A 13,726-nucleotide genomic window follows, 5' to 3' on the forward strand; every position below is an offset into this window, starting at 1 on the left:
GGTGGAGACCGCTTCCGATCAGTAATATCAATGTGCAATTGATGTTACAGCTTAATCTTAACTGAACCCTTCGGGTCGAACCCAATCGAACCACCGATCTGAGACGACGAATTAATCTGAAAGGATTTAATGAGTCAGCAGAGTTTTACGAATACAGACATCAGAAATCGAGCCTAGGGCGTCGAGACCGAGCGTCGCAAAATCACAAGCGACAAGTACGAGTGTAGCCGTAGCACCACAATGGTCTAACCATGTGGATGCTAGGCTAGTTCGAGCTAGCATGCACCTAGCATGGCTAGGCGCACCATCGCAGCCTAGGCATGCGCATGGCAGCCTATCGCAAAGCACCACAAGCCCCAGGCAGCCCATCGCAGCTAGCAGCGTGCTAGCCTGGGTGCCTGGGTGCGCATGGAAGCCATCACAAGCGCCACAAGCACCAGGCAGCCCATCGCAGCTAGCAGCGTGCTAGCCTGGGTGCCTGGGTGCATGTGGCAGGCTATTGCAGTAGCATGGCGCCACGCACAGCACCATCGCAGTGCTAGACACATGCGTGTGTGCATGTGCGTGTGCACCATCGCCCAGCAGCACGCAGCTGTGTGCTTGTGTGCGTGCCTTCGCATGGCAGCACCAAGCACAGCGAGCTAGCAAGCAACGTTGCCCATGCGTGCATGGGCACCATCGCAGGCCATGCACCAAGCACAACGCACCTATGTGTGTGCGTGCCTCGCACCAAGCATAGCAGTGCTAGCCACTGGCTGATGCGTGTGCGAGCATTGCGTGGTGCATGGTGCGTGGTGCGTAGGATGATGCGAGGGAAGGGCCAGGTGTGCAAGCAATGGCGCGCAAAGGAGGTGTGTGTGGGCTGCTAGGGCCAGTGCCAGCACTATGTGCTAGCAGCGCCCAGCGCCAGTACACAAGCACCAGCACCAGCCCAGCAGCAGCACGCACTGGCTGGCTGGCTGGGTGCTGGGCAGCAGCCCTAGCTGGCACGATAGCTCGCAGCCAGCTAGCCCTCCCTTAACCCGGTTTGTGCAAGGTTGTGGGGACCAAGTCAAGCCCTTGGAGAGCAAGGCATATGGTCCCCCACCTAACCTTAGCCACCACTCCTTTGCATGAGAACATGCCACTTGTCGCAATATGATTAACTTGATTGTTTATTTAATTTGGAAATTAAATAAATGATTGATTTTCAACACTCCCACATTGGTGGAGGATGAAAAACCAAGGGTTAATTTCCCTATAAATACCAAGCTTGGGTATTGGGAAATGAACAACCTTGAGTGGAATTAAAAAGGCAACTCTAAGAAAGAGTAAACCTTTGATTCGTAAAACTCATAATTATTTTGTCCGGGTCTTGACTAACCTTCAAGACTTAGGACGCTCGGGTCGGGTCGAGGGTACGATCCGTCGGAGATCTCGTCTTTTCGGGATTTTGAAGTAAGAGCTCTTTGGGAGCGAAGCACTCGTCAAAGGTATAATTCTTGTTCTTAATCTTGTTTGATTAAGTTTATTATGCTTGTTAATTGCTTTAATTAAGGGGCGGGTCTTGGTGGGTTTCCTTCAGCGTAGTGTCGGGTCACTACGAAACCCCACATGATGGGCTATCTATCTGCCACGTGTCGCGGCTTGATTGGTCCACTTTGGACCTCACGAGGTGACATGTGGCAGACTCTAATTGATCCACGTGGATGACACGTGGCAGTGCTTAAGTGGTCCACGTGGCGGGGAAATTTCCCCTAAACAACTCCCTCCGTCTCTTAATGATCACCCCTTATGGACAATTTTCACGGGAATTAATAAACATTATAAAAGTACATTGGAAAGATAAATTTACACGGGGTATGCAAAAAAGTACAGAGAGAAAGTAATAAAAGTACATGGAAAAACAAAAAATTTAGAAAGCTAAATTTGCATAAATATTGTTGCATTTGGAGGGAATTTTGGTAAAAAAATTAATATTAATGGTTGTTGGAAAAGCAAATGGGGTGAACATTTTGGGACTAAAATTTGGCCAAAAGGGACTATCATTAAGGGACGGAGGGAGTATTATTATTATTATTATTAATACTAATTATTAATTATTATTATTACTCAGACCCTCACGGTTTTTTTGGTTCGATAATTACGGGTTAGACACTTTAAGAGTGAGGGGAGAAGGGTAAGAGATCTCCATTCTCAAAGTGTCTCTAGTGGGGACATGGGCATATCTATGTGTGTGCACACTGGTGCACGTGCATTACAAGCAAAAAAATAAAAGAAATTTAAAAAAAAATATCAAAGAGACCTGTTGTTATAGATAACCGGTCTCTTTGGTACTGCTATTCACGCTCTGAAAGTGTAGTATCAGTATCAAAGAGACCGGTTATCTATAATAACCGGTTTCTTTGATTGTTTATAATTAAAGAGACTAGTTGTATTATAACCAAATTTTAAAGTTTTCCCCAAAACTTCCATTTTAAGTTTAAGAAAATCATAAAATTAATGTAATAGTATATTAGTACCAACTTGTAAATCCTGGATCCGTCATTGAGTGGAGATTGAACCCTCAACCTTAAATTTGAAAAGTACAATCGTTAATACTAGACCAAGCTTAACTTGGTAGATAAAGTACTCCGTAATTGCATCATAATTTCTTCAAGTCGGGCAAAAAATACAAAATAATATTTGTACAGTACTGCCTAAAGGATAATGGGAAACAGACAGAGTACTGTACCATATAGATTCACATTTAACGTCAATTCCTCGAAATATAGAATTTGATTAATTGAATACAAGAAATTCAGTTCCTTCGTTGAATTAAATTTAATGCTCTCTCTCTTCTCTCTCCTTTCCCAAACTCCACTCTTCTTCTTCCTGCAAACTCAAAAACACCTCAGATCTTTTATGTTCTTCTTCATGCAATCAACTTAGGGTTTCTGCAATTCCAAAAACCTCGAAGCTTTCAACAATGGCGAAAGCAAAATACGGTCGTCCTCTACTTCGGAAATCGTCAACGCCATCGTCAACGCTCATACTCGCATTATTTCTTTTGTTCTCCGTTCTCGTTCTTATCCTTCTTGCTCTTGGAATTGTCTCCATTCCCAGCATTAATCCTTCCGCTTCTCATCAAGTTAATGATCTCAGTTCCATCGTTCATAATGCTGTTCACAGGTTTTGATTTCACCAATGTTCTCATTTTGAATTGAAATTCCAATTATTATTGCTAATTCAATGTGATCGAATTTTTCGAGGGCAGCTGAATTTATCTCTTTGATAAACACTCCGAAATGTATGTAGATTTTGCGCCTGATTATCCAACAACTAATTGTAGACTGACTATTGTTTTGAAATTGATAGTCGAGGAGATAATTTTGGAGTTTTCGGGTTTTGGATTTTACTTTGGTTTTTGTTAAATTGATTTTATGTTGTTAGCAGGGCTGATCATGTGAGCAAAGAAAGAGATCAGCAATGGGTTGAATTACTATCTTGGGAGCCTAGAGCTTTTGTTTATCATAATTTCTTGGTATGTGTTCAAAATTATTTACTTCATTTCCAGTTAAAGTTGACTTTTTTTTTTTTTTTTTTTTCATTTTCTTTAGAATTGAGCAAAAGTTATGATGGTCAATGTATACAACTACAAGTTTATATTCAATATATGTTATTGATTTATTATGTTTTTGTTATTATATTTCTTACATGTGCTATGATTGAATTATATCTATGTCCGTTTGCTGGTTACTTTGGGGTTTTTAATGTGTGGAAAATGTGTTTCATAAGCTGGATCGATGGAGTTTTTATCATTGAGAATTGATGTGGAGAATTACACTAGTATAAGTTTTTATCTGAGGTTGTTCCTTGTTTTGGTTTTCGTTGGAGCTTAATTGAAAGTTATGGATTATTGGTTGAGACATAATGCACCTTGTTTCACTACATTATAATGCATCATTGGAAGGAACTTTTGGTGCTTCGTCAAGTTACATTAATGGAAGGAATTGAACGCATACTGAAGTATCTGATTTTGGCAGTCTAATAGATTGAATTCTTTGATAGTTAAAAAGATATTGAAAGCTTAATCAAATCTTTGGTCCTTGGCAGTCTAAGGAAGAATGTGAGTACCTTATCAAACTTGCCTCACCTCGCATGGAAAAGTTACAAGTTGTTGATGAGCAAACCGGCAAGAGTAAAGACAGCAGGCACAAATTTCTATATTCCCTCTCCATTCTCTAGTCTTTGTTATCCCTAGTTCTCTTGTTTCCTCTCATTTAAAAAATTGCTGCCATTTTATGATGCCTATCTCATAGTGTTTTCCTTTTTTCGGTTGCTGTCTACTTATCTTATTAGATTTTTGATTTTCTTCTCTTGTAGGGTGCGTACTAGTTCAGGAACATTCCTTGCTAGAGGTCGGGATAAGATCATCAGGACCATAGAGCAGAGAATTGCAGATTTCACTTTTCTTCCAGTAGGTATGAAGCTTAGAAATTTTGGTGTAATTGTTTGATAAGAACCATAGTTACTCAATATGCTACTCCCCTGCGAACCATGAACCAAAAAATAATGAATTATAAGGAAAGTGGTACATTTTTCATTTTTGGTCTAATTAAATAAGTTAGGTAGTGTGAATTGTCTACCCGTACCCAACCTCGTATTGGCAAATTAAGTAACTCTTCTAAGGCTCCTTTTTGAAGCTTATTTTATACTTCCTCTGTTTCACTAAAATTTCAACACTACTTTGACTCATGCACTATTCACATACTTTTCTTTGACTTACCTATATGATTTATGATTAAGGAAAATTGTAGTCATGTGGGATCTTTTTAAATTCACCTCGATTTATGAATTTGTAACACTTCTTTGACTTATGCACTGTTTACATACTTTACTTTACCTAACTTTTACGATTTATGGTTAAAGAAAACTATAGTCATGTAAGATCTTTTTAGATTTGCCTCAATTTATGAATTTGCAAGCGTGAAATGTGAAGTGTTGCAATTTTATTGAAACGATGGAAGTATTTTAATTTAATTTCTTTATCCGTTTTGGGGCCGAGGTATTGGAATTTGAATTGTTAAGTTTCTATCTTGTTTGGAATAAGAGGGAAGGAATAAGAGGGAAAAGAAAGGAAGGCGAGGGAATGGAAAGAGCGACCTTCAGTTTCCTTCCAAAGCTCTCCAACAAGGGAGGGATGTAGTTTATCAATAGGGAAAAGAAAATGGATCCATCCATTTCCTTTCCCTTCCCGTGCCCTATATATTATTAGAATAAGGGACAATGTATCCCTCACCATCATAATCCTTAATTTTTAAGAATCTACTTGTTGAAACTTGAAAGTAAGCTGGGACCTATGGCATGAAAGTAACAGTTCTCATAGGTTGACTAACAGTTGAAGATACTAAACTTAATTGCTTTCTTTTTAGAGCATCCTGGACAGGGTAGATATCTACTGGTGATGAGCAACCTTTGGCCTTTGATTTTACTGATTACTCTAAATCTCCTTAGCCACCTTGGTTCCTAATTTTATGGATTGAGGGAACTTTAGGAAGCTTGCCAAGAACCTGTTGACCCTACTGTATATTGCAATTGCATGTACATTTTTTGAGACTCGTGCCATCACTGTATAGGTATTAAATGAGTCTAAACTAGTCTAAGTGCAACAACTTCAACTTTAGATCTTTTACTTTTTTGATTCATGAAAGCTATGCCCTAATCAACTTTGTGGCTCTTAGGTTTGGTGTAATCCATGTAATAGTCCATACCATTAAAATTGTGCTTGATTGTTCTGTGTTCGTTCTGTACATAAGTTTACCATCTATCCTTGCTTTTGTTCCTTTTGCTATATGAGGAAGACATTTCCCACTTTTATCTACCATATCCTTCCCTATCTACCGCTGTTTTTTCTAAATGGTATAGAAAATCTACTATGTGTGGTAATCGAGAGCCAACTTTTACAGTATTACGTGTCCTGATTAAATATTCCAGTTAGTGATATCTATTATTTTTTAACTGGACATGAGCAAATGAAGCATGCATGGTTTTGGTCTGTAAAAGAATGGGTCGCTTTTTGAGAAAATATTTTCTGATCTAGGGCATACCTAATAGCAAAAACTCTCTAAATCTACTGTAACGATTTATTTTTATTTTTATATTTTACAATACCCCATCAGCTCTTCATTTTGACTTTGCTAGCTGCAAATTATGATGAATTATATTGTAGTTGGATTTGTGAATATGAATTTTCAATTGATTTAGGATGATGGATGCTAGTTTATACTCAATGAAGTAATGAACATAAAACAATGATAGCAAACTTCCTAAACTATTTCCTTATGGCTTCTCCACTGGCCAATACTTTTGTTTTATGAACCATGTCATTTTTTGAGTGGGCAGAGCAGTGAAGGAAGGGATGAGTTAGATGTGACAAATTTGCGCAAACTTCTCTGATCACCAACCAGTGACTAAGAACTCTACTTTCAGTTTAACAAATCTTATACTGTCTTGAGCCAGAGCTAAAGAAGTAGACAGCGTAATATAGTCCTAATACAGTGAGAAATGGATTCTTAGCAAGCAATTCAAAGGTTAAAGTTATATAGCTCCATTCGTATACTCTCCAGACAATGTTTTTTGGAGACCTAACCTTGAGAAAAATAAAGATGTTGGACTGGAGTACTGATGCGGGAGCAATCGTCCAATATGGGTTATCTTGAAGACTCTTGGAATGTTCAATTGTAAATTGTTTGTAAAGAATTTTGCGATTTTCTTGCAAATCTTGAAGATTCATGGAGTTTTTTGAGAACCTACACTATCCTTTAGTTATTATTAGTTACTAGGATTTTTGCCTATGGGTTTTTACCTTTCACTAAGGGTTTTCTTATTTTTATGCTTTAACGGTTTTAGTTATTAGGATAATTATTTGTTTAATTCAGTCATGTTAGGATAGAATTAGTAGTTGGTTACGAAAATGACTAGGAGATAAATTAGGATTAGGATTCCTAGTTTCTATCTTTTCTTAGGATTATGGATTATGATTATTAGTTTCCTATCTTATTTTTGTATGGTTTTTCACCCTATAAATATGGATGCATACCAATATAGATTTTGGTGCCTTTGAGCGTTGCTTGTTTGATTGTTAATCAAAAACATCAAGGAAGAGACCCTCTATTTTCGCGAGAATTAGAGTATTCTAACTTTAATTTTCGTTTAAATTCTTTAGTTCTTGGCTTCTTGCTAGATCCGAAGATCCAATATGTTATTATAGATTGGGAGCCTTGTGAGTCTTGAGGGATCCACATCAAGTACTCTCAGTAGCCATTTGTATTATTAGGAAGTAGAAGCATTGGTTATTGGTTATTCCAATAGGTAAAGTCAGGAACTCAGGATTGATCTAAATTGGGGTAGGGTGGGGGGAATTGGTGAGTAGGGGGAGTCGTTAGCTGCTCGCGCACTTACCCACTCACAAGTTGCAAAGTGAGTGACTAAGAATCTATTTTCTACCTCGTATTTGAAAACTCTTTTGCTTTTATGACCAGAAGGAAGGGGTTAGTTTTATGCAAACTTGCTCGCTCACAAACTCAGAAACTTAGACACTGCTTTCTACTTGACATCCTTTGCTAACTGGAACCGGAACTAAATTAATACACCTCAATGCTATGAAGAAAATATTCTTAGCAAGTAATTCAAATGCATACAAACTAAAGTTCTTTCATGAGACATTCTATATATAATTTCTCCTGATAACATCTTTTGGAGACCTGCCTTTGAAAAGAAAAAGAAGTTGGGCTAGTTGATAGCCATGTGTTGTTTATTGTAGCAGTAGCCTGAATTGTCTCCAATAAGTGATCCTGAATGATTCTATAAAATGTTGTGTTGTAGTCAAAGACCTTGTCCATCACGACTGGACTATATTTGAGGCTCATTGGCTCATAATCATTCAAGAAGACCACTGTTAGTCAAATTCTAATGGGATTTTCTCTTGAAAAGGCCATACTAGCCCAACGAGTACCAAATCAGGAGTTGGGAACAGGGAGTGGGATGGCTGCTTAGCACATAGCTAAAACTTTCTTGATTTATGGAAAAAAATTGCTATGTCAGTGCTTTTGTGCTTTGATACATATTAGTTTTCCATTGTTTCTTACTTATCTTGAATGTAACATATAGAGATGTGATATTGATATTGTCATTGGTCAATGTCATGTTCCCTTAGTGATAAATTTGGTATGATATATAGGGGTCAAACTATGAGCCTATGACTCTCTGAAAGAAATACTTTGTACTTGAGAATATTCTGGCAATGCCTAGATGCTCCACACATTTTGTTTAACTTTCTGATTCATACATTTAGCTTCTGAGTGTCATTTGCAATCTAGACTAGTAACCTTTTATTGTCTGATGGTGTTATCCACAGATCACGGTGAAGGTCTTCAAGTTCTTCACTACGAAGTTGGACAAAGGTACGAGCCTCACTTTGACTACTTTTTGGAAGACTACAGCACTGCCAATGGAGGTCAACGGATAGCCACTGTTCTCATGTATCTGTAAGTCCTTCCTCCATTTTTTTTCATTCTCCTTTTTGTGTTGCATGGCTCATCTCTCACAATTTATGTAAAATGATGTCTTAATTAGTCTCTTTAATATTAATTTATAACTTGTGAATTAAATTCTGCTACACTTTATAGCTCTGATGTTGAAGAAGGGGGTGAGACAGTGTTTCCCTCTGCAAAAGGAAACATCAGTGCTGTACCTTATTGGAACGAGTTATCTAAATGTGGTAAAGAAGGTCTTTCGGTCAAACCAAATAGGGGTGATGCTTTGCTGTTTTGGAGCATGAAGCCTGATGCCTCTCTGGACCCCTTAAGTTTGCATGGTTGGTTTTTTTTTTTTTGCTATACAACACCCCTCTCTGCATACTCCTCTTGCAGCTCTACCATATGATCTGCTTTGTCCATCCTTGTTTCAGGTGGTTGCCCTGTGATTAAAGGGAACAAGTGGTCAGCTACAAAATGGATTCGTGTCAATGCATACCACTCTTGAATCTTCAACTGATCTGTTAAAAGGTAATACACTTTGTTTTACCACTACTTTCTATCCTGATCTCTCTCTCTCTCTCTCGCATGCATGCACCCATGTTCAGCAATGTGATTATTTTTTGGTCGTTTTCAATGACACTTCTTGATGCAAAGTAAATAATATGAACATGGACACAAGTTGTGAATTGGTCTGCTGGGTTTTCCTTTTTTAGTTGCCCTGAAATGAAAGGCAATAGCTAGTTTCATATTTCTGGTGTCCAAGTGAATACTTCCCTTCATGCAAATCCTGGCCACAGGTTACTTCCCTCGTTTAAATCTAAATAAATGAATACATTGCCTTCTTTGCCTTTTCCATTTATCTAAGCCTGTTTTGTCCCTAACAACCATATACTTAAAGGTTCACTATTCATGTTTGTTGCAGGTCACATTCGATGTCAATTAACTAGTTGCTGTATTATGTGTATCAATTACCCAATAGATTGTTAACTATTGCTGAATCATGAGGCGCCAACTTGGCCATATTAAAAGGAAGCTTACAATTTTGATGTTTGAATTGATTTTACACTGTATTTTATCTGTTACTCAAATCTGTATTAATTTTTACTCATAGAATAAGTTTTGAAAAATATTGTATAACTATATAATGTAGAGGATCTGATATGCTTGTAAAAGTTGTAATTCATAAACATGCGGTCACTTACTTTTGAGTTTTGAGCTGCAAAAATCAAAATAGAAATGAAACACCCGACCTTTCTTCACAAGTTCAGTCATTTCTTGGGTATAGGAGATGTTAGTATAATTACAAAGGGTTTGCTTGTTTTATTTTATACTCCGTATCAAGTTAAGTTCAAGCAAAGTAAGGGTCTGTCTGATTTACTGAACTGGGCTGAACTGAACTGATTGAAGCTGAACTAAACTGAGTAGAGCTGAAGTAAATTGTTTATAAGCGAAGGAAATTAGGAATTGAATTGAACTGATTAAAGCTGAACTGAACTGAACTGAAATTAAGCTGAAGAGAACAGGCCCTAAATCTAAATAAGTTTTCACACAAAATCATATACTCCATCCTAAACCTGGGCATCGTGCCGGGCCGTGCCTGGCGGGCCACGGGCTCCGGCGTGCCGTGCCGTCGTGCCCAGAAAGTCGTGCCGTGCCGTGCCGACCATTCTCACAAGCCAGCCCATGGCTTGGCACGGCCCTCGTGCCTGGCGGGCTCGTGCCGTGCCGGCCTGCGTGCTGGCTGGCGGGCTGGTGGCAGTTTCCAGATTTTTTTTTTATTTTTTTTTTTTTTAAAAAAAAAATAAGTGACAACATTATAACTTATATTATAATGTATATAAGTTATAAAATTATAATTATAAGTTTTATAAGTTATAAGGTTATAACTTATAAGTTATTAAGTTTTAAGTTTTATAAGTTATAAGGTTATAACTTATAAGTTATTAAGTTATAAGTTTTATAATTATAAGTTGAATATTTATGTTTTATAATTTTGTATATTCAATATTTATATTTATATATTTACTTTATACTATTACTTTAAAATTTAATGTTTATGATTTATTAAATATAATTTTGTATTAGTAATTGGTATAATTTTATTTTTTTTAATATGAATTTACAAATTGTAACAAAATGGGGAAAAAAGGCAAATTGGACTTTGGATGTGAATAATGCGTACTTTATATTATTATTACTTGAGTTGAGAAAATTGTACAATGATAACAATGATAAAAATCGTACAATGATGGTATTAAACAAAAATTGGAAAATGATAAAATTGATATTTGATAATGATTAAAATCGTACAATATACAATAATTGTCTATTCTTCTTCTCCTTCTTCTTGCTCGTCTTCGTCTTCGTCTTCGCCTTCGCCTTCAAGGTCATCGGCTAATTGGATAGATTGGGAACTAGCCGAACCCGAACGGTCGGAAGCGGAGGTTCCTTCTTCGTTGTCGTTATGGTCGTAAGAACGGTCTTGTGAGCGATTTTCCGCATCCAACCAATCTTTGAAACACACGCACATTTCTAGTGTTTCGGGTTTTAGACTTGTTCTTCTATCGTTTAAAACCCTTCCGGATGCGCTGAAAGCTCGTTCGGAGGCGACGGAGGAAACTTGGATAGCAAGAATGTCTAGTGCCATTGCCGCCAAAGTTGGATGCTTCGAGCTTTGTTGTTTCCACCATGCAAGGAGGTCGAGGCTGTTTATCTCATCGTCGTCCATGCCTTTGGTGAAGTCGTAACTCAGGTACATCTGCAACTCCAAGACATCGCTTTGCGTTCTCCTGATTGATGAATCACCTGAAAACCTTGAAATCAAGTTAGTAGCTTGTGAAAATAAATGTTTGGCCTTCTTACTTACGTTTTTGGATGGTTGGGAAGGCCCTGAGCGAGGAACGGTGCCATATTTGGCTTCATAGACTCTATATAAAGCAAAAAACTGATCCTTCACATTAGTCTTATAGTTTTCTACATCATCGTCAAGAAACATGCATTGAAAGTAAATGTCAACTAACATAAATGTGTTTTCATACTTTTGCCTAGGATCTAATATGGAAGCAAAAATATAAATCAAAGGAATTTCACTATAATATTTACGCCACTTTGTTTCCATTGCTGGAAGATACTGATCATAATCACTTTGATTGCGATGATCAGCGAAAAGTTGGGCGAGTAAGCATGCATTAGAAAGAAAGTTTTGAGCACAAGGATTGTAAACAGTAGAAAAACAAAACGTCATGTTATATAATAACTGTAAAAATTGCATATATCTTTCACAGTTATTCCAATCATCATCGTACAAAGCATTTTGTGGAAATTTTTGGTTGTAAAATAATGTTAACGGGCCCTTGTACTCAATTGCCTTTGTTAACATGTCATAGGTGGAATTCCACCTAGTTGGGCAATCGGTTCTAATTTTTATTACCCTTATCTTTTGTTGTTTTAGAAAACTCTTCCATTCTTGGTATCTCATGTTAGAGCTATTAATAGACATAATAGCATCTCTAATTTTGTTGTAGTATGGGCCAATTGCCCGAACTCCATCCTGTACACATAAGTTAAGTACATGGCAAACACATCTAGTATGAAGAGTTTCACCGTCTAATAGTACATCGGTTAAGTTTTGTTTGATAAGATTAGCTGTGTATGTCATAGAGGTTGCATTATCAAAAGTCATAGACATCATTTTATCTCGAAGGTTGTATTCGTCTATTGCTTGCATTAAATGGTGAGCAATGTTAATGCCAGTTTGTGGGTATTCCAGCATTTTGAAATGTATTATTCTTTTTTGTAACAACCATTGATCATCTACCCAATGGCAAGTCACACATAAATAGTGATATTTATAACCACTATCCCAAGAATCGGCTGTTAAAGATACTCTACAGTTAAGGTTACTCAATTCGGCTTGTAACCGGACTTTGTACTCTAGGAAATTTTTCATTGCGGCGGAACGAACGGTTTTCCTAGAGATTCTTTTATGTTGGGGTTGTAGTGATTTGTTAATGTAGGTGTTGAATGGGTCACTTTCCGAGAAAAGAAAAGGTTGTTCGGCGTGTACTATCATTTTTCCTAGTTCATCCCTATCCCTCTCATAGTTGTATGTAAAGCCGTATGGATGGAATTGGGAAATTTTGGGCTGGGTTGGATCACTAGCTGGTTTTGCACAAGCTTTCATGTGTATAGTTAAGTGTCCCGTCCCGGATTTGGAAAATGCCGTGAATACACCATTACATGTTTTACATTTTGCATATGTTTGGCCCTGTTTATTTAGGACGAAATGACGCCATACCTCACTGCTTCGGTTTTTCAAAAGTACCATCTCACTTTCGGTTAACCATTCATGATGTGTGTTTGGGTTAGTATTAGTAGTAGAAGGGGTAGAACCGGAGGGAATTTGGGTACTTTCTTGGCTACTTTGGCTAGAATAATAGTTTTGTTGATCACCAAAATAATTAGGTGGGAATTGACCGAATTGTGGGAATTGTTGTGGATTTTGATATTGGTTTGATGGTGGAAATTGGTTTGGTGGTGGTGGTGGAAATTGGTTTGGTGGTGGTGGTGGAAATCCCGACATATTATATGGCTCATAGCCCGGGGGGAAGTAAGTGGGGTCATTGGTTGGACTCGGAATTTGGGGGCTCGTTGTATTTGGTGGTTCCCTAGAACTACTATTACGGGTAAGTCGGCCTTTCCCCCTAGACCTAGATGATGGGTTGTTTGATGCCTTAATTAACAATTAATTTTTTAATAAAAAGTGGTTAACTATAATAATAATAATTAATAACAACAATTTTAACAATAAAAATATAAATAATAATAATTAATAACAACAACTATAACAATAACAATAACAACAAAAATAAATAATAACAATAATTGTAACAATAATAATAATTAATAACAACAATTATAACAACAACAATAACAATTAACAACAATAATAATTAAACAAGATTATTCTAATAATAACAATAAAACAATAATAAATTAAAGATTAGTTTAGATCTTACAACCGTGCTTCAACGATCCACTAATTACGATTACGAACTTTTTAATTTTTTCCGATATTAGGAAAATAATTAGAGAATTTAAGAAAATAAGGATTATTAGAGATTTAGAGAATATAAGAGATTAAGAGATAAGAAGAAGAGATTGTGATTTTGTGATTTGGGAAGTAAATGGAGGTGGGAATTAATAGAATTTTTGGGGAGCTAATTGGC

General features: G+C 37.2%; 1 protein-coding gene across 2 annotated transcripts; it reads left to right on the forward strand.

Annotated features, from left to right (window-relative positions):
* Positions 1-2,747: 2,747 nt before the first annotated feature.
* On the forward strand, positions 2,748-9,757 carry LOC110697990 (probable prolyl 4-hydroxylase 10). 2 transcript variants are annotated; one of them, XM_021875388.1, is made up of 8 exons: positions 2,748-3,150; positions 3,412-3,502; positions 4,075-4,172; positions 4,345-4,442; positions 8,378-8,507; positions 8,649-8,836; positions 8,930-9,026; positions 9,421-9,757. In XM_021875388.1, the coding sequence occupies exons 1-7, from the start codon at positions 2,948-2,950 to the stop codon at positions 9,001-9,003; spliced, it is 882 nt and encodes a 293-aa protein (XP_021731080.1). In that variant the 5' UTR covers positions 2,748-2,947; the 3' UTR covers positions 9,004-9,026; positions 9,421-9,757. The 2 variants fall into 2 exon arrangements, with proteins under 2 accessions (XP_021731080.1, XP_021731081.1); XM_021875389.1 differs by having other exon boundaries at positions 2,749-3,150; positions 3,415-3,502.
* Positions 9,758-13,726: the final 3,969 nt, after the last annotated feature.

Source organism: Chenopodium quinoa, unplaced genomic scaffold (assembly GCF_001683475.1).
Source record: "Chenopodium quinoa cultivar QQ74 unplaced genomic scaffold, ASM168347v1, whole genome shotgun sequence".
NCBI lineage: Eukaryota > Viridiplantae > Streptophyta > Magnoliopsida > Caryophyllales > Amaranthaceae > Chenopodium > Chenopodium quinoa.